Source organism: Pan troglodytes, chromosome 7 (genome assembly GCF_028858775.2).
Source record: "Pan troglodytes isolate AG18354 chromosome 7, NHGRI_mPanTro3-v2.0_pri, whole genome shotgun sequence".
Taxonomy (NCBI): Eukaryota; Metazoa; Chordata; class Mammalia; order Primates; family Hominidae; genus Pan; species Pan troglodytes.
Window position 1 is genome coordinate 119686632 of NC_072405.2, and position 21456 is coordinate 119708087.

A 21456-nucleotide genomic window follows, 5' to 3' on the forward strand; every position below is an offset into this window, starting at 1 on the left:
GGCTGGAGTACAGTGGCATGATCTCAGCTCACTGCAACCTCTGCCTCTCGGGTTCAAGTGATTCTTCTGCCTCAGCCTCCCAAGTAGCTGAGATTACAGGTGCCTGCCACCACACCAAGCTATTTTTTGTATTTTTAGTAGAGACAGCGTTTCACCATGTTGGCCAAGCTGGTCTTGAACTCGTGAACTCAGGTGATCCACCCGCCTCAGCCTTCTAAAGTGCTGGGATTACAGGCGTGAGCCACCGCGCCTGCCCTTCATTTATTTTTTGATCATCTTTCCTGATAAAACGTATTTTGCACAATTTTAGACATAATATGTTTGACCAAAAATTTTAGAATTATTAAATAAATGAGCTTATAAACTAGTTTTTTTTTTTAATTATGACAATAGTCTGTTTTGGGTACAGTAGCATCAGAAGCAGATTGTTTACTTTGCTTTCACTATTGGTTTACCTATTTTCTAGGAGTGTCTGATTCATAGCCTCAGGTAGTTTGTAAGAATTATTCCTACTAAGATTCCCCCACCCATTAATATATGATTGGTTTTCTCTGGATATACTTCGTGAGATCTAAAAATGAAGGCCAATGTTAGCATTTGCAAGCATAACTTTTATCTCATAAAACCATTTGATTTACGATTTTCTTCATCTTTTTCTTTTTTTTCACAAGAAAAAGAGCTCAAGTGCCAGATTCTGAATGGAAGTGCTGGACATGCCCCAGTTGCTGTGTCCATGGCTGATGTTGGACTAGCACAGAATGTAGGGGGTGAAGAGTTCTACTTTGTTTATCAGAGTCAGATCTCACATATCTGGCCTGATTCTGGAAGCATAGCAGGTAATTGTTAATAGTTTAAACAGAGAGAAAATTGCATGCATTTCCATCAGTTCAATGTGCTGTTTCTAGTACAGGGTGAAGGGAGAGGATCCCAAAGCTTCCTCTTCTAGAACAAAGGGGAGTCTCCTTCGAGAAGGCACAGTGATTAAATGGCTGACTAATTCTTTTGTTTCTTACAAAGCACAAGTCAGGGTGCTGCTTATACTTACATCTTAGGTTATTGAATTAATATCATCAATTATTACATGTTTCTATAACAAGCACATCAATTATGTCAAGATAAGATTTATTAGTTATTATTCTGCTTACCAGCTGCTTCGTTTGTAACCACAGTCTCAGTGGAGCTCCTTGACCCAGACAAAGTCCTGGGAACAAACTGGGGAAAGGAGGGCTAACACAGAGGATGGAAAGAACATAACACATTTTTCCTGTCTTGCTTCATTTCCTTTGTACATTTGTTTGTTTTTTTTTACCAGGCGTAGTTTAGGGTTTTGTGCTTTGATTTTGATCCTTTCGGTATGCTTTTATTTTACATTATTTCATCGCTTATTTTTAAAGTTTAGTTTTCCTTTTACTTAGAGGTATTAAAATTTGAGATTTGGCAAGAGTCTTAATTAACTCTCCTCTTCCACCCACAGAATGGTTGAGTGAATAGAAGCAGCATAATTATTCGTAGGATGAAGGCACTGTGAAAAATAGCAGATGCTGCTACCAATGCCCCAAAGCAAATGTGTGTTGCAAATCTGTTATTTCATTAAATCACTTAGCCCAGCTCCTTTATCGTTCTGAGCAAAAGCACCCAGGCTCAGGTGTGTGGTGGGGATTGCACTCATCTCAAGTCTGGTCCTTGATCTATTGGCCAGTCCATCTCTTGGATCATTAGACTATTCTCAAAAGACAATTCTCAAAAAATGTTACTAACATTTCTTTTTGTTATAGTTGAACTGTTTTGTTGTTGTTTTTGTTTGCTTTTCTTATGAAGGTGGTACTCTACTGACTTTATCTGGATTTGGCTTTAATGAAAATTCAAAGGTATTAGTTGGAAATGAAACCTGCAATGTGATTGAAGGGGATTTGAATAGGATAACCTGCAGGACACCAAAAGTAAGGCCTCTGATTTCAGTCACTTTTTCCTCCTAAGTCTGAAATCTTATAAATTAGGAAACATCTCAGTGGGGCGGGGGGTGAAACAAGTGGTGTATTTACTTAGGAACTGCAGGGTTTCTATTATGCTCCTTAAAACTTATTTCTTCCACATCTTTCCACTAAGATTCAAAGACAAAATATTATCTCCACATTCAAGATACTTAAAATCATGAAGAAAAGTGACACATAAGCTAATATTAAACAATGTATTTCATTTGAATTAATAGAAGTAGTAACAAAGTAAACATAAAACACAGCGGAGAGAGGGTGTCAGAAACAGTTTCACAGAAAAGTTGATGTCCTATCAGAATTTGAGAATGAATGAGAGTTTACCATGGTAAATTTAAGGATGAAAAAAATGAGTAGTCTAAAGATTTCAGGAAAGTAAATCTAGAAAATAATAGTTTTCAAAAAGGAATACTTTATTTTTCCTGAGACGGAGTCTCACTCTGTCACCAGTCTGTAGTGCAATGGCACGATCTCGCCTCACTGCAACCTCCACCTCCCGGGTTCAAGCGATTCTCCTGCCTCAGCCTCCCAAGTCACTGGGATTACAGGCATGTACCACCACGCCCAGCTAATTTTTGTATTTTTAGTAGAGACAGGGTTTCACCATATTGGCCAGGATGATCTCAATCTCTTGACCTTGTGATCCACCCCCCTCAGCCTCCCCAAGTGCTGGGATTACAGACATGAGCCACCACGCCTGGCCAGGAATACATTTTTAAATGTGTTAAAGTTTTAGTTTAAATGTGTTAAATTTTCAGTTTCACAAAAAAAGTGAAGTTCTCTGTGGAATATTGTTTCTTAGAATCAATCATTATTCTTTATTTTTAAAACAGAGTTTTTTTATTATTATGCTTTAAGTTTTAGGGTACATGTGCACAACGTGCAGGTTAGTTACATATGTATACATGTGCCATGTTGGTGTGCTGCACCCATTAACTCGTCATTTAACATTAGGTATATCTCCTAATGCTATCTCTCCCCCCTCCCCCCACCCCACAACAGGCCCCAGGGACACAGGAAGGGGAACATAAAACATAGTTTTTAAATTTAAACTGTGACTCTGGTTTCCTTATTACATGCCAAAACGTAATGAATCCTGTCACTGACTTTTTTAAAAAAGTGTAGCAGAGTAAATGGGGGTATTATGTATTTGCAATCTGCAGGAAAAATAAATTTGTTTTTTGGACCAAATGATGGAGATGAGAATTGAGGGGATATGGTAAACTAAAACTTACTTTGTTTACAATATGTCATTCGGTTAAACACTGAGTGTGGATTAAATAAATACTAGATGTGAAAAAATGTTTTTCCTAATTGGGAATTGCATGGATGCTATATCTGCAAAAGCATCATATAGTTTTCTTAGGGGGTCCAAGTGCTTAGTCTTGGATTCTGGAGTGAGGTCTTCAAAAGATATAATGATGTGATTTGTCAGAGAAGAGAAATAAGAACTATACCTGTCTATTTTAAAAGCAAAAAGTCAAACTTTAGTATCTAATGCTTTATCAGAGAATCACTTCTCCAGAGCATCTCAACAATATTGTAGAGCCATCAGAAATCCAATAATATAGATGCATTTAAATTGATCATAAAACCCATAAAACTACTATGTCATGTAACTTTATTTTGAGAACTCAAGCATGTAACCTATGTTTGACACAACTTTCTAAATATATGAAAACTGACTCTGATCATGTCTCTGAAGTAAAACATCTTCAGAAGTTTATTCTGAATAATCTATTTGTTTTCATCCCTTGCATTTCTGTATCTCAACAATTAATATTTTCTAATTTTTTTCCTCTTATTTTAGAAAACTGAGGGTACAGTTGATATTTCAGTTACTACCAATGGATTTCAAGCCACAGCAAGGGATGCTTTTAGTTATAATTGTTTACAGACACCAATTATAACTGATTTTAGTCCAAAAGTACGAACAATACTAGGTAAGAAATTCTTCAATAAGATCGGTCATTTGTCCTACGTATAAAAAACATTTCTAGAAAGGCTTTTGAAGCATAGTTTCTTCTGTAGTTTTGTTTCTTAAAGTGAAACCAGTTATAGTTTTATGTGTGTGTATGTTTTATCATAGATTAATCTATTTATTATTTTATACTGAACATATGCAATAAGGAGAAAAATAGTAAGTTTTTTTTTTTAAAAAAGGACTTTGTCATCTTTTTTCCTTTTGAGCAATTGAATGTACATTTCATCCCTCTGTGGCTGCTACCAACTCTTTCGTTGTTTTTCCTTTTGCCTCTCAAAGTGTTAGGATTTCCTAAATCCAATGAAAGATGAGAGATGAATTGATTTATTTAATATGCAAATTTCACACTGGATAACAAGTTGAACTTTTTGCATTATTTTTTAAATTTTAAAATACCAGGAAAAGTTAATTTAACAATTAAGGGCTATAATTTTGGAAATGAACTCACACAAAACATGGCGGTGTATGTTGGAGGAAAAACCTGCCAGATTCTTCACTGGAACTTCACAGATATTAGATGCCTTTTGCCCAAGTTGTCTCCTGGAAAACATGATATCTATGTAGAAGTCAGAAACTGGGGTTTTGCATCAACAAGGTATGATAATGAACATAAACTTGATGGAGTTGTGGAACACATGGGGTTAGTGGAATTGGGATAGGAAAAGAAGTGGGCATTAAGCTTTAGGTGTTAATTGTTCTCTTTACCTTCCTATATCTTCTTTGGCAAAAGATGCCGAGAATATCTCATACAACTGCAATATGACGCATAGTTTTGAGACCAATACCATTCAGATCAGGTTGTAAAATTCTCTGTACAACTAGCCTTATGTATATGTCACATGATTTTGATTCACTCAGGAAATGCATATCAAGTAACTTCTAGGGGCTCAGTGTTGCTGGCTGGATTTACAGTGGATTAGAGTGGCATCTCCCCTGCACTAATGGTGCTCACAATTTTCTTGGAGAGAGAGAGATTTCAAACAGAGGATTACCTCAAGAGTTTAATTGTAAATGTGAAAAATACTGTGAGTTAGAGGTACCAGGTGCAGTAAGAGTCTATAATAGAGAGAGCTAACTTATCCTGAGTATCAGGGAAAAGTTCTCTGAAAAGCTGACAATTAAGCCAAGAAATGGGTAGGAGGTGGCCATCTGAAGGAGATGATGCAGAGAGTCTTTCTCCAACTCAATTTTCTGTAAGGACTTAGTATTTCTTTTTCCCTGAAACTGTTTGTTAACTGATAAAATGTTAGTTCTAGTATGAGGAAGTTATTGGTTTGGAATACTTAGAAAAGGAAGATACTGAAATTTTATGGATGCAAAAAGGCCAATACAGCTAATGTCAGAGTAGAAGGAGAGATGATTGCAGCAAAATCTTGCAAGAAGTAAATGAAGATGAGCAACATTAAACATAAACCTCAGCACTACATCCATCTCTTGGTTTCACAGGGCAGAGCTCACGTGGATTCTATATTGGCTTATGCTGTAGCTTGACCATATAATGGGTGAAATTGACACCATACAAAATTGCTCATTCAGATTTAAGAAATAACAAGGTTACGCTTTGGAAGTTAAAAGTTAACACAATGATTCACGTGAATTTTTCTGCCTCTCTGCAGTTACGAGGGAAGTTGGGATTTGGAAGTCAAATATGTCATATCAGAAAAGAATTTACATTTTGATGGCCTCCTAGCAGATGCATTATAACCAAGCAAAATAAATTAAAAACTCTCTCATTGAAGTAATGGGAAGGGAGACCCTGACAAGTTTTCAACAAACATGGAATAATAACTTCAAATTAATTATACAAAACTTTGATTACTCAAATGTGTGAGATTTAATTGCTAGTTTTAAAGCAGAGCTGCCTTTTTGTTTTAGTCTAATGAAAATATAAAATATTTTTTAAAATCTAATGTATTTCTTGAGACCTCAGTTCTCATAAGCATATTTTTCCATAATATTGTAGGATCTTCCATCTCAAATTCTTCTGCCATTAGAATTTTCAGAAATGTAATTTTCATAGTTAGGGAAAATATTGAATATATCATCCAATCAAATCGAGATTATGATAATTGCCAGATTGTCTATCTTGAAAAAGTAATGTACAGTTAAATATCCAGTTATTTCCTCTTTCTAAAGTAGTCATATCCTAGCAAGAGTTTAGCAAGATAAATCAGTAGGAAGCTCATTGAAAAATCTATTCATTTTTTTTCTCAGGGACAAATTAAATTCTTCAATACAGTATGTTTTAGAAGTGACCAGCATGTTTCCACAAAGAGGCTCCTTGTTTGGTGGAACTGAAATCACCATAAGGGGTTTTGGATTCAGCACAATACCAGCTGAGAATACCGTGCTGTTAGGTAAGAGCTTCATTCATAGGAAAGTGATTATCATTTTTCTCAGCTTAAAGGATATACTACAGGTGCTGAGTTATTATATGAATATTCTAAATCACAGCTTTATTTTTCTAGTAGCATAAAAAAGGTAAGTGTATTTGGTTAAAGTGATAAAGAGAAACTGAATAACTACTTTTTATTTCAATAAATAACTACTGTGTATTTAATGTGTATGCAACATATAGAGTGGAGGAGTTTTTCCACAAATAATTAGTACTCACACATGATTACTATCAGAAAAGAAGTTCTGAAGATCCTGCTATATAAGGCAGAGTTTTTTTTAGGGTCTTGGCTGTTGATGAATTATGCTTCATCTCTATAATTCACAAAAAAAAAATTTGACAAAATGTTTGCTTTTTAAAAATATGCAGTATTTATTCTTTCTAGGGTCCATCCCTTGCAATGTTACATCATCATCAGAAAATGTCATAAAATGTATTCTTCATTCAACTGGGAATATATTCAGGATTACCAACAATGGGAAAGATTCAGGTATCAGCCATTTATATACTATGAAATAATGGAAGCACTGAAACCTGAAATTAATTTGATTTTTATTTATTTTATATTTCAAATTATTGAGAGACTAAGTATTGTTATTTCTTTTATAATTTGTCAGCAGTAACTGCTTGACATAGAGGGTCACATATAGAGCAAATTAGTGGTAGACTTGAGTCTAGAAGGCCATACTTTGCAATTTCCAACTTCAGGAATTACCATTTGGTTTTGCTCTAGTACAGAAACTCCCAGATTGTTGTAGTTTATTATCAGTCATGGATTTCCAAATGAATATTCCAATTAAAATTGATCATAGCTTTAAAAATATTCTATGTAAGATTTCTAAGCAAACTATTTATTGACTTTCCAATTTTTTTTTCAAATTGTCTGTTGATCATCGCTTTTGCAGTTTTGTGACTTAATTTTTCCTTATCTTCTTATTACCTTGCTTTCCATTATTTCTATTTGTTTTTGTTAAGTGCTTAAATTATGTAAGTAATTAAGTTTTAGTGTTGATTAAAATGTTTTCACTACTGACTGTATATAAATTGCCATGTTGTCAAAGATAATTATTAAGAAATTCTCTTTTTCTTTTAAAATATTACTCAATTCTTGCCCCCAGTACATGGATTAGGTTATGCCTGGTCACCATCAGTCCTAAATGTGTCTGTGGGGGACACAGTGGCATGGCATTGGCAAACACATCCGTTTCTTAGAGGGATAGGATATAGGATTTTTTCTGTCTCCAGTCCTGGAAGTGTAATTTATGATGGCAAAGGATTCACAAGTGGAAGACAAAAATCTACATCAGGTATGTTTCTGCTTATTGGGTTTTGCATCATGCCACTTTTTCCTAAATGTAATAAAATGACATTTTTTGTAGATTTAATACAGTATTTTTACATAAATAATATACACAAATGCGTAAGGTATTTGGCATTTTATTGCTGCAGTAAAAATGTTACTAATGAGTGTAAGCAAGTTATTTTATACATATTCAAGTGTGTTCTGATATTAGAAATATCTTTTTTTTTTTCTTTTTAATTTATTTATTTATTTATTTTTTATTTTTTATTATACTTTAAGTTTTAGGGTACATGTGCACATTGTGCAGGTTAGTTACATATGTATACATGTGCCATGCTGGTGCGCTGCACCCACTAACTCGTCATCTAGCATTAGGTATATCTCCCAATGCTATCCCTCCCCACTCCCCCCTCCCCACCACAGTCCCCAGAGTATGGTATTCCCCTTCCTGTGTCCATGTGATCTCATTGTTCAATTCCCACCTATGAGTGAGAATATGCGGTGTTTGGTTTTTTGTTCTTGCGATAGTTTACTGAGAATGATGGTTTCCAATTTCATCCATGTCCCTACAAAGGATATGAACTCATCATTTTTTATGGCTGCATAGTATTCCATGGTGTATATGTGCCACATTTTCTTAATCCAGTCTATCATTGTTGGAAATATCTTATATTGATTCTGTGATAATCAACCAATTGAAAAACATATTGAAAAAGCAAAATGCAATAAAATAGGAATATATGTTTAAATCAAACCAATCTGGTAGCAAGCGATGAACTTTGACTGACTGAAATCAATTTAAAATCAGTGTTTCCTACAGGACAGCTCAGTGTAAAATGTGCCTTTTAGATTGTCTGTTTTGTTTTGTACATGTAAGATTTTGAACCTTTCACTCACGAAAAAAAGAATTTTCTTTCATTTCATGTTGAATTTTCTTTAAATTTTGGTGTGTTATGCCAGACTTGCCATGGTTTTCTAGAAAATCAATGCTGGATCTTGTTTTCATGGAATGTAATTTCATTACACAAGATAGCTTTTAATAGCGAGTTTTCTTACTGCATTCTGTTGACATTTCATACACATGAAAAATAAGAAACTGTCATCTGTATGTGCATTTAAATGATCATTTCAAATTGTTTTCAGTCTCTTTTCAAATGTGCATTAATTGCTTATATTTATTACGTACAATCTCATTTTATGGCAGGTTCATTGTCTTACCAATTTACTTCACCTGGAATCCATTATTATAGCAGCGGGTATGTTGATGAGGCTCACTCCATTTTTCTCCAAGGAGTCATTAATGTTTTACCAGCTGAAACCAGGCACATTCCCTTGCACCTGTTTGTGGGTAGCTCTGAAGCCACATATGCTTATGGTAAGATGGTTAAAGATGGAAACTCTGTTACACAGGTGACCCAGGGTGTATGTGATATTTCTGGAGCAGGTAGCAGATAACTGGGTCTAACTGCTTCTATCTTACTAGCCACGTGACCTTGAATAGGTTTGGGCTTCTCTGAGGCTGGAATTTATCCTCTAAAGTAAGGATCGCATTAATGTCTTCCTACCAGTCTTTCCCCCGGAATCCTTGTGTGCCTCCAATGAGATGTAATGTAAAAAAGTTCTGACACTATGTATGTGCCTGGACATATATTGAAATGTAAGATGATGTTGTTATTTTCCCCATGGGGTCTGACCTTGGACAAACTGAAAAATAAATCAATTTTATATTCAGTTTTCTCTATTTACTGTGACATCTTTGATCAGGTCTTTAATACTTTTGTACTGCCTAAGACCCATTTGTCATTTTGTTTTTCAAAAAAGATTTACCAGAATTTAAACCATCATCATCAAAATAAAGAGTAACGCAGTTTGAAAACAGTTATCATTTTGGAATGTTATTCATGACTTAACGGGCAGTTCTTTTGTCTAAAGGAAGACCTGAGAATTTGCACTTGGGAAGCTCTGTGGCAGGCTGCCTAGCAACAGAACCCCTGTGCGGCCTGAACAATACCAGGGTTAAAAATTCAAAAAGATTGCTATTTGAGGTTTCAAGTTGTTTTTCACCATCTATAAGCAACATTACTCCGTCCACTGGAACAGTAAATGAACTAATAACAATTATTGGACATGGCTTTAGTAATCTCCCATGTGCTAATAAGGTAAGAATATAAATACCCCCTTTGTACTTCTATGTTCCCAATAAAAGTATTTTGACGATAACCTTGTTATTTAATTTTTACCAGCTTTATTGAGCTATATCACATACCATACAATTCACCCACTTAAAGTGTACAATTCAAAAACTTTTAGCATAGACCCAGAGTTGGCATTCATCACACAATCAATTTTAGAACATTTTCATTACCCAAAAAAAAAAACCCTAAAGCCCTTAGATATCACACCTAACCCCTCCATCGATCCCAGCCTAAGGTGGTCTCTAATCTACTTTCTGTCTATAGATTTGGCTGTTCTGGACATTTCTTGTAAATAGAATCATACAATATGTGGTCCATTGTGACCAAGTTTATTTATTTTTCACTCAACATAATGTTTTCAAGGTTCACCCAAGTTGTACCATGTATCACTACTTCATTTCTTTTTGTGACCTAATAATATTCTGTTGCATGTTAAGCAACCTTTTATTTATCCATTCATCAGTTGATGGACATTTGGGTTGTTTTCACCTTTTGATCATTATGAATAATGTAGCAATGCACATTTATGTAAAAATCACAATTTAATCCAAGAGATGCGTTAATCAGCCCCTCCCAAATTAAATTTATGAATAAAAGATATTTATTTGTACATGATTAACTTTTAAATTTTGTAGTTGTTGCTAATACAAAATTTGTTTATACTGGAGGTATGTATTGACTTGTTTTATTTTGTATTCATTTTACTTACAGGTTACAATTGGTAGCTACCCCTGTGTCGTAGAAGAAAGTAGTGAGGATTCAATTACATGTCATATTGACCCTCAAAACTCAATGGATGTTGGTATCAGGGAAACTGTCACTTTGACTGTCTACAACCTGGGCACTGCTATCAATACGTTGTCCAATGAATTTGATAGGCGATTTGTACTTTTGCCAAACATTGACCTGGTGTTGCCAAATGCAGGATCAACTACAGGAATGACAAGAGTGACCATAAAAGGCTCTGGATTTGCCGTTTCTTCTGCAGGTGTAAAAGTCCTTATGGGTCATTTCACATGTAAAGTTCTATCAGTGAATTATACGGCCATTGAATGTGAAACATCCCCTGCTGCCCAACAGCTTGTGGATGTAGATCTTCTAATACATGGAGTGCCTGCCCAGTGCCAGGGAAACTGCACCTTTTCATACTTAGAAAGCATCACTCCTTATATAACAGGAGTCTTCCCAAACTCTGTAATAGGATCTGTAAAAGTTCTTATTGAAGGAGAAGGTTTGGGGACTGTTTTGGAGGACATTGCTGTTTTCATTGGAAATCAACAGTTCAGAGCAATAGAGGTTAATGAAAACAACATCACTGCTCTTGTGACTCCTCTCCCAGTTGGACATCATTCTGTTAGTGTTGTGGTGGGAAGTAAAGGCTTGGCTCTGGGAAACCTGACTGTCAGCAGCCCCCCAGTAGCATCTCTATCACCAACTTCTGGAAGCATTGGTGGTGGAACTACACTGGTGATCACAGGAAATGGCTTCTATCCAGGCAACACTACAGTCACTATTGGGGATGAACCTTGTCAAATTATTTCCATCAACCCCAATGAAGTCTACTGCCGCACTCCCGCTGGGACCACTGGAATGGTCGATGTTAAAATCTTTGTTAATACAATTGCTTATCCACCTTTGCTTTTTACATATGCCCTGGAGGATACTCCATTTCTCAGAGGAATTATCCCAAGCAGAGGTACTCCAATATCTGCCTTATTATCTTGATATTATAGTATCGATAATATTTATTAGTATGGAATTGGAATGATATTTGTAAATAACTATTAAGGTGTGTTTATAAATGTTCCCACTTACACTTAATACCTGGGATTCAAGCTCTGTGTAGTCTCTATTGTATGATTATTTTTCACACATTTATGGGATAAGAATTTTAGCCAAATTTCAACTTCTATTTAGGAACAAAATTCCCATTAACTTGACCTAAATTTCAAATGAGGAAAAAATAAGTGAAGATAGACCAAAACTGATAATTCATTTATGTTATTGATGTTGATTTGCACTAGAAACTCCAGTTAAAAATCAAAAGTTACAATCTTACTTACATTGAGAGTGTTTCAGAGTACCTTATTTCCATGAAACTACAAATGAGTATTAACTTATTAGCACGCCAGAATTCTTTTTAAGGAGATAATTGGCCCATTCAATGGAGAAAATATTATAAAATACGATTTTCTTAATTACTTAGCATGACTCATTTTTCTAATTTAACAATAGGTTGATATGTCTTCTTAGTCCTTTGTCATTATGCTATGCTATTTCTGATTATCTTTGAGCTATTAGAATGCTTATTATATATGTACTGAATTCCGGAGAGGAAGCTATAGCATAATAGTTGAGAGCTTGGCTCTCAAATGGTTCAAATTTTGGTTCCTTTAATTTCCAGCGATGAAATTTTGGACAAGTTTTTTAAAACATCAATTTCCTCATTTATGCAGGTACATACATTAAAAAGTTAAAGAAGTTTATTCATATAATATAACTTAGAATAGTACATTTAATGAAGAACTCATTAAATGTTAACCTTTTAGAAAAGTCTTTTTAGGTTACATCACAGGGAAATGTATCAGGTTTGGGTAAGTAGTATTTTCTGCCTTCAAGGAGTTTGCTGTCGAAATCTTCTTTTATATGTCAAATTTGCTCATTTTGAAAAATGTGAACAATAACAATGGCGCATTTCTTTTCCCATGTGGTTGTAATCATTGCAAATAATGGCATATGTTTCTTATTTCCATGGACTGTGTCTCTTCCCATCTCTGCCTTTGAAATTTTTTTTTCAAAACAATGTATTCAAAGGTATAAGAGACTTGCAGACATGTGAGAACTGAGCTGTTTTATTTGCTGAAGAGACAGGTGACAGAGCACACTGAGAACAACGCTGTTCCATTTGAAAGGCAAAATGTCAAGAAAAATTAAATGTTAAGACCTATACAACTTTCTTTAGATTGTATCTTAAAACTATTCTGTCCAGGTGCGGTGGTTCACGCCTGTAATCCTAGCACTTCGGGAGGCTGAGGCTGGCAGATTGCCTGAGCTCAGGAGTTCGAGATCAGCCTGGGCAACATGGTGAAACCCCGTCTCTACTAAAATACAAAAAATTAGCCGGGCGTGGCGGCATGCACCTGTAGTCCCAGCTACTTGGGAGGCTGAGGCAGGAGAATCGCTTGAATCCAGGAGGCAGAAGTTGCAGTGAGCTGAGATCACACCACTGCACTCCAGCCTGGGTGACTGAGCGAGACTCCATCTCCAAAACAAACAAACAAACAAACAAAAACTTTCCTAACATGAAATATCTCTTTAGTATCTGTCACGTTTAAAATAAAATAATTATTTATATTTAAGCAATCCTCACTATGGTCAATTATATGGTAATTCTTTACTATTATCACTTGAATTAAAATCAAATTACTACTTGAGGGCACTGCGTTTGTAAAAAGTTATGTTGACGAATTTTCATTTAAAATTTAGGTATGTGGATATTCATTTGAACAACCTATGAAAAGTTCCACATGTTTAATGCACTTCATGTACATTTGTCAAAAGAGGGAAGCAAGAGAACAGCCAGAATCTAATTATTTGTTCTATGTGCACTCATTCAAGGCATTAACATCAACATTCACCTACAAGTCTTTAAATTAATTCCTTTTTTTCTGTATTTACTATCTTACACCCATTTACATATCATAATTTCTTTACCAAGTCATACCTATCAAAAATGTTTGAATTAAGAAAAATGTAGTCTCTCCTCAAAAGAGTTGCTAATGTCAGGAAGGAAGCTACCAAAAATAAAGATAGTAAGCCTCATCCTTAAAATATGCTCTAACCCATGCTGCTGAGACATTCATACTTCCTAACTCTAGACCTGCTCTTTCCTCCTCCTCTATTCTCTATTAGCGTGAATTAATAACTTACAACTCAGTAGAACGGACAGAAGGGCTGGAAAAATACTAAACATTGAGATAAATCACTTATAATTAATATACAGTAGACTGTAGGGTATATTGTAGTCAAAATGTATTGTATGACATAGCATGTATTGTTAATATTTATATTAGTTTTAAAACACTGGTTATTCTTTTATTTGTAAAAGTAAAGAGGTATATCTTTAAATGCATGTGTATTAATAGTTAGATATATTTATATTGTGTGCTTTTTTTTTTTTTAAGGTCCACCAGGAACTGAAATTGAGATCACTGGATCCAACTTTGGCTTTGAGATCTTGGAAATCTCCGTGATGATAAATAACATTCAGTGTAATGTAACCATGGCCAATGATAGTGTGTTGCAGTGCATCGTGGGAGATCATGCTGGGGGCACATTTCCTGTTATGATGCATCATAAGACAAAAGGCTCAGCCATGTCCACAGTTGTATTTGAGTACCCGCTTAATATTCAAAATATTAATCCAAGCCAAGGTAGTCATAAGTATGCAAGAACCTGCAGATATTTTGTTTCAGTAAACACTTATTTAGAAACCTTATTTAGAAAATAATGTGTTACTCAAACACGTAAAATTTCTAGTTTTTTTTTTTTTTTTTTTTTTTTGAGACAGAGTCTCACTCTGTCGCCCAGGCTGGAGTGCAGTGGCGCGATCTTGGCTCATTGCAAGCTCTGCCTCCCAGGTTCATGCCATTCTCCTGCCTCAGCCTCCCGAGTAGCTGGGACTACAGGCGCCCGCCACCATGCCTGGCTAATTTTTTTTTGTATTTTTAATAGAGACAGGGTTTCACCATGAAAATTTATAGCACAATACAAATACTTTGCTTTATGTAGCAAATAAATAAGCATGTAAGTGTATAATTATTTATTTCAAAATACTAAACTTTAAAATATAATATCTTATATTTCTTAGTGATGTATGATTAATTTACTTAAAACTTAATCCTACTTAAAATGACAGTTATACATGAAAATTTTTCTTAAATCATGTTTAGACATCACTGGTATGTAATTATTTCCACATAAATTAGTATCTTTTTTATTTAAAAAATTTTTTGGTTAAAAACCTTAAAAAAGTATAAATAAACCAATCTACTTATAATTAAAATAGTAATTGCATAGTCTATGTTTTGCCTACTCTGAAATCCTTTGTGACATCTTTTTTAAATAAAATTTTAGTTCCTCGAAATAGTTCAAATAAATTACCAGATATGACATTTACTCAGTGAAGATTTTAAAACACTACAATCAAAAGAGATTCAGTTGCATTAATAGAATAATGCACTATAATTTCAGTTCTAAAAAACTCTTCATTTAATGTAACTTACTTTTAACATTTAAAATAAAGGTAAAAAATATGTACACAGAAGAGGTTTTATTTTAATTAGCTGTGTTTTTCCTTTTTATTTGTCTTCACTAGGGAGCTTTGGTGGGGGTCAAACCATGACTGTGACAGGCACCGGATTTAATCCACAAAATTCAATTATATTAGTTTGTGGCTCCGAATGTGCAATTGACAGGCTTAGATCTGATTACACAACACTATTATGTGAAATTCCATCTAATAATGGTAAGTTGTCAGAAAAAATAATGGCAGTCTTTGAGAACTAGTTAATTTTATAAAGATCAGTTAATTTCTTTTTTCAAGTTCTTGGATTCCTTGGAGTAATTAAATCACTTTATGACTGTCTTGATTCTAAGCAATTTCTTCAGGACATTTTCTAGATTTACATGTCTTTTGAGATTCATAAATTGCAGACGGAATTGTTTATAATAAACTGCAGTTTTTCAGTTTCTGGTATAAACTGATGGTTCTTAGTTTATTGCGCATACCAAATGGAGAACACATTTTTAGTTCCCATTAGAGTATTAGGCTTCCATTAAAGATAGGAGTTTCATTAATGGCTATGAGTATCAACGCCGATAGTGCATTGCTAAACTCAAACCCTACCTGTGTCACTGAATAAGTTATTTAACCTCTCTATGCCTCAGTTTTTTCAACTATAAAGTGAGATGAATCACAGTAGTCTACTGGACTGTTGTCAGGTTTAATCAGTTAATGTACATAAAGTGGATGGAATGATGTCTAGGACCATATGTAATTTGCTATTATTCTTATTCTTACTTATTTATTTTTAGTTAATGGTTAAGAGCCTGGGCTCTGAGGAGTCCCTGAATCTCAATTTTGTTACTTACTGTGTAACCCTAGCCAAGTAACTTCTCTCTGCTTCAGTTTCTCCATGTATTAAATGGGGATATTATTAACTCTAATTCAATGGATTGTTGTGAAGATTAAATATTTGGTAATTTGGACAACAAATCTTAGTTATTACTTAACAAAATTTAAGAAGATATTTAAACAATGTGAATATTCTAGAAGAATAAAGGATATGTTTTATGTGAACACATTTTTTAAAACATTAGCAAAATTTGTGAAGCTTTTCTAAATATTGTTGCTTCTTTCTCTGACTTCCTTAACAAAGAATATTGAAAAATGCAATATTTTTATGACTGAGCTTATGTATCATTTCCACACCAGAGTTTGAATCCTGATTAAAATATATATATATATGTAGCAACGCTTTGAGACTTGTCAAGGTTTTAGGTTGTTTGTCTTAACACTGGCTCTGCATCTTCTCGTTATGTTTTTGCATCAGGTTTCTGTAGTCCTTGTCTCTGACCTTGCCTTCAGCTGTCACTCCTTGCTGTTGTCAGTGTGCCTGCCTTTAAGCAGTTCTTCCCTCCTTCCTGTTCTAATTTACAAAGTTGGATCCTCTAGAATTGGAAAACTAAGGAGGCAGGTTTGTAGAATGTTCTACAGGAAGAGTCTCCCCGGGAGGGTCAAAGGGCTTTTTCTTCTGTCGATAATGGGCATGAACTTTTGTAATGTTTTTGGCTATTGCTAGAGGGCCACTGTTATTCACATGTAGCCTAGGTATATTGGAAAAGGAAGATGATTGTGTGAAAAGTAAGATGTTATTGAAAATGTTTGGAGGTTTTGGAAATGAATCAGGGCCTGATGGCAGAACTGCATTCAGTCTGATCTTCCTTTCATAGGCACGGGAGCTGAGCAAGCCTGTGAAGTGAGTGTGGTTAATGGGAAAGATTTGTCACAGTCCATGACTCCGTTTACGTACGCTGTGTCACTGACTCCACTCATCACCGCAGTATCTCCTAAGAGAGGCAGTACAGCAGGGGGCACCAGACTGACAGTCGTGGGATCAGGATTCAGGTACTGTCTCCACACAAACACGCATCATTGTGCATTTCCAGACTTGAGCCATTACTCCTGCTTTCTCCTATGCCCGGACAGTGCAGAAATACAGTCATGCAATGTGTACCTATACGCTCATAACTTAAGCTTAAGGCAAAAATAGTACTAATTGCTAACATTTATTGAGTATTTATTTTGTGGCAACCACCTGCCTACCCACGGAGAAGTCCTGCCTTACTTCCTGAGATGTTTTTACCTCGTTTTATGGTTAGAAGACAGATTAAACAGGTTAGACAACTTGCCCCCAATCCTAGTATGTAGCATCACAAATATAAATCACCTTCTTGTTATGCTTTCTCCATCATCTTATCTCCAGCCATGATCTGCTTCATTGGATCAAAGAAACATCTTTCCATACAGCAGTTCTATTCCACTGTAATTGGTCAAGTTTCTTTTTCTTAAACATACTCATTATTTGGCTCAAATTTGTGTACTGCATTGTCATCATTATTCAGGTGCGGAAGGCTGAAGTCAAAACACCAGATCGCATACACCATAGAAGCTCATTGTAACTCCTCAAGCAGTTATGATTACCTTGAACTTGCATTTTTACCTGGAGGTTAAGTTCTAAAGTCCACAAACATGATGAAAATGTCACATGGACAAGTGATCCTTGAAAATCTCTTTTTAAAGTACCTGTTGGGAGATCAACATAGAATCACTGAACAACAACAATCACTGTTTCTTTCCCCAACACTGGAACATCTGCTAGTTACAGTCCTATTTTCTGGACTCTTAACCTCTTTGTTTACTTTTTTTCAATAAATATTTTGAAGTCTTAATATTGAAAAAAAGCGTCAATCTACACTTTGGTGGCTGATAGAATCAGGTCTTTTTTTTTTTGCAATAATACATAGGAATAAAAAGGTTTGACCGTGTGATCTAGAAATTTGAGAAAAACATACATGTTATGTTTTCCCTCTTTTTTACAGTGAAAATATAGAGGATGTTCATATCACCATAGCTGAAGCCAAATGTGATGTTGAGTATTCCAACAAGACACACATCATCTGCATGACAGATGCCCATACTCTCTCAGGGTGGGCTCCAGTTTGTGTCCACATCAGAGGTGTCGGCATGGCCAAACTGGTAATAGTGCTGTTGGGTATAGTAATCACAGCAATAGAAAACCAGCATTATGGGAGGTGGGCTAATTGGTAATTGTTGTTTTACTTTAATGTCTCCAAAAAAATAACTGAGCTGTGACAATAATAAATCTAAAGTAGCTTACATTTTTTGTTGCTTTTCCTAAAAGTTTTATTATTTTAGATTTTTTATTTTTCTGAGTTGTGGGGTAATTGGTAATAGATTTTTTAAACTTGATCATTATTGTCAAATAAACCAAGAGGCAATTATGACACATTTTAAGTAGGTTAGATTTTATTATTAATAAAATGCTTATTGTTTATATATATTTACTATATAATATAAATATATTTATATTGTAATAAAATGCTTTTTGAAAAATCAAATGAAAAACTCTGGTAAAATCCCTAAATTTTAAGGTCTCTTATGTTCTATTACAGGATAATGCTGACTTTCTTTATGTTGATGCCTGGTCCTCCAATTTCTCATGGGGGGGGAAATCTCCCCCAGAAGAAGGATCTCTTGTTGTTATTACAAAAGGACAGACCATTCTGCTGGATCAAAGCACCCCTATTTTGAAAATGTTGCTTATTCAGGGTAAATTTCTGAATATCTGTTCATTGGACTCTGCCTGATAAATATTTCTGTGAAACTGATTTAATCAAAATCCACAATTATGAACATCCATAGTTGCACTATCTTTTTAATACACAGTGTAGTCCTGGGCTTTCTAAATTGAGTATTATGATCCATTTGTGATTATGATATTATTTAATGTGTTGCAGCCAGCATTTTAAAAATTAAATAGGATAGACAGCATCAGAATAGATTGCATGCATATGGGTAAGTACCTTTTAAAGCTAAATGTTGTTTTATGAAACTTTTGGTTCAATAACAATGTGGGGAGGTGTGAGCATGCCCGCCCACTTTCACTAGATCACAACAAAAAAGGTATTTTCCACTTTGAAAAACACTGATGTAGTGGGTCCCAGGAATTAAAAAGTCATAGACATTTGCTCAGGTCTATCCTAAATGATCCCCTTGACTCCCTTTGGAAGACAGGTTGTGATTTTCACCTTTGCCTGTGAACCTGTTTCTGTTGTTGCCTGGGTTTGTCTCTGCTGCTGTGTTTTATTTTTTACTATGGAAAACTAAATAACCACAACTGTGATAATTGCATGTAAAAGAATCACTAATTGGTAAGAGTAGACTGCTTGAGGATTTAGTGCACAAACTTTGCCATAACAGGCTTAGCCACCGGAAGACTCCTGCATTGTTATTTACTATTTTTAACCTCTGGGAAAATAGAAAAGTTTCAGGTTTTTGAAGTTATTAAATATTGGACCTTTGGACACATAAAAGTTTACTACTTACAAATTTACAATAGTCTCATAAAAATGTATCTTGTATGATCTTTAATAATGCTAATCAGGCTATAGCTGTTGAGAGTGCAAATTAATGGGTGAAAGTTCAAAGCTAATGTTGACATTATAATGGTTTTTATAAACATGCTTTTCTTTAATTGCTTTTGTTCTTAATTTATATTTTGAGGTGCTGTGTTTGTACAACTAATTTGCATAGCTGAGCTATTTAGTAGCATCTAAAATAAGCTACTTTCCCAATGTTCAAGGGAAAATAATCTTCCCTGGGATTTGATTTTCTGTAAACTCCCATGGTCTTGTCTGGAGTTTTTATGCTTTTATGTTGCCAAAGAACTGAAGTGAAGTTATATGCATAACAACAGCAGAACATGAATGAGGAATTAAATTTTAATTTAATGTATAATTTAATAATTATGTTAAATTGTAATGAATAATTTAATAGGTAACTTTTAACAAGATTTTTCCTTGTGATGTATTTCAAAATTGTATGATTCATAGGTGGAACTCTAATATTTGATGAAGCTGACATTGAACTCCAGGCAGAAAATATTCTAATTACAGATGGAGGTGTTCTTCAGGTATTCAAAAGAACATAATACATATTCATTTCCAATCTGTCTCCATTCATTTTTTTAAATACTATGTGTAAAATGGATAGTTAATTATATCAACCTCTCCTAAGTTTATCTTTGTTTAGGTCTCTGTTATTGGTATAAAATCCTTTATGCAAGGAGAAAAGTTTCCCAGAATCTTGTGTTTTTAATGGGAAGATAGTAGTTTATATTTCCATAGAGCAGAATTTAAAATAGAACAGGAAAGAATTAACTCTGAGATGTGGCTAAAGTCAATCAGTATACCTTTCAAAGGTCTGGCATAGTGTATTTGGCTGACTAGAAAATTAAAGGTTTATCTTTCAAAAGAAAGATATGAACAACTGAGCAATTAATTCTCAAAAGAGAAGAGAGGATAGAAAAGAACTACTTTTGTGTGATTAGAATTGTGGATTTGGGGTTTTAATTTTCTGAATGGCATTTGTGACATCTTTTGCAGATTGGAACAGAGACATCCCCATTCCAACACAAGGCTGTCATTACCTTGCACGGGCACCTGCGATCTCCTGAGCTCCCTGTCTATGGTGCCAAAACACTGGCTGTGCGGGAGGGAATCCTGGATCTGCACGGTACTGTGGCCAAGTGGCTAAGGGAGTTGGAAGAGGAAGACTCACCAGGACACCAGGGATAATTATCCTGTGATAATTATAATTTGTCCTGTGATAAAGTGAAAGTGCGTTAGGCTTCTCATGTCTTTAGATATCCCCTCTTTACCCCTTCCTTCTTTCCCACATCCAAGCCAGGCTAGCCCAGACATCAAGACTCAGAACCAGGCCAGGTATGGTGGCTCATACCTGTAATCCCAGCACCTGGGGAGGCCAAAGCGGGTGAATCACCTAAGGCCAGGTGTTTGATACCAGCCTGGCCAACATGGCAAAACCCTGTCTCCACTAAAAATACAAAATTTAGCCAGGCATGGTGGTGCACACCTGTAAGCCCAGCTACTTAGGAGGCTGAGGCAGGAGAATCACTTGAACCCAGGAGATGGTGGCTGCAGTGAGCCAAGATCGCACCACTGTGCTCTAGGCTGGGCGATAGAGTAAGACTCTGTCTCTGTGTCAACAAAACAAAACAAACAAACAAACAAACAAAACCAAAAAAACTCAGAACCAAGGTCACACTTGGGAAAACCTTTCTGGGTCTTTTCTACATTCCTCCTCTTCCCCTTTTCCATGAGCCTCCAGGCTCTTCTCATTTCATTTTACACTAACCATAGTACCTGTCTGTGATTGCCTGTTTACTTTATTTATTTATGTATATAAAAAGACTAAGTCTAGA

At 35.1% G+C, this 21456-nt stretch overlaps 1 protein-coding gene across 3 annotated transcripts in view; it reads left to right on the forward strand.

Moving 5' to 3' along the window:
- PKHD1L1 (PKHD1 like 1) overlaps positions 1–21456 on the forward strand; it is a 170904-nt gene that overhangs the window by 72000 nt on the left and 77448 nt on the right. For all 3 annotated transcript variants that reach the window (XM_016959781.4, XM_063817348.1, XM_063817349.1), the window contains 17 exons: positions 672–836; positions 1819–1940; positions 3802–3934; positions 4375–4570; positions 6190–6332; positions 6756–6860; positions 7489–7677; positions 8878–9048; positions 9606–9832; positions 10580–11564; positions 14053–14301; positions 15246–15395; positions 16883–17057; positions 18032–18188; positions 18626–18782; positions 20066–20145; positions 20618–20747. In XM_016959781.4, coding sequence (XP_016815270.4) covers positions 672–836; positions 1819–1940; positions 3802–3934; positions 4375–4570; positions 6190–6332; positions 6756–6860; positions 7489–7677; positions 8878–9048; positions 9606–9832; positions 10580–11564; positions 14053–14301; positions 15246–15395; positions 16883–17057; positions 18032–18188; positions 18626–18782; positions 20066–20145; positions 20618–20747 — 3534 coding nt within the window. The remainder of the gene's footprint in view (positions 1–671; positions 837–1818; positions 1941–3801; positions 3935–4374; positions 4571–6189; positions 6333–6755; positions 6861–7488; positions 7678–8877; positions 9049–9605; positions 9833–10579; positions 11565–14052; positions 14302–15245; positions 15396–16882; positions 17058–18031; positions 18189–18625; positions 18783–20065; positions 20146–20617; positions 20748–21456) is intronic.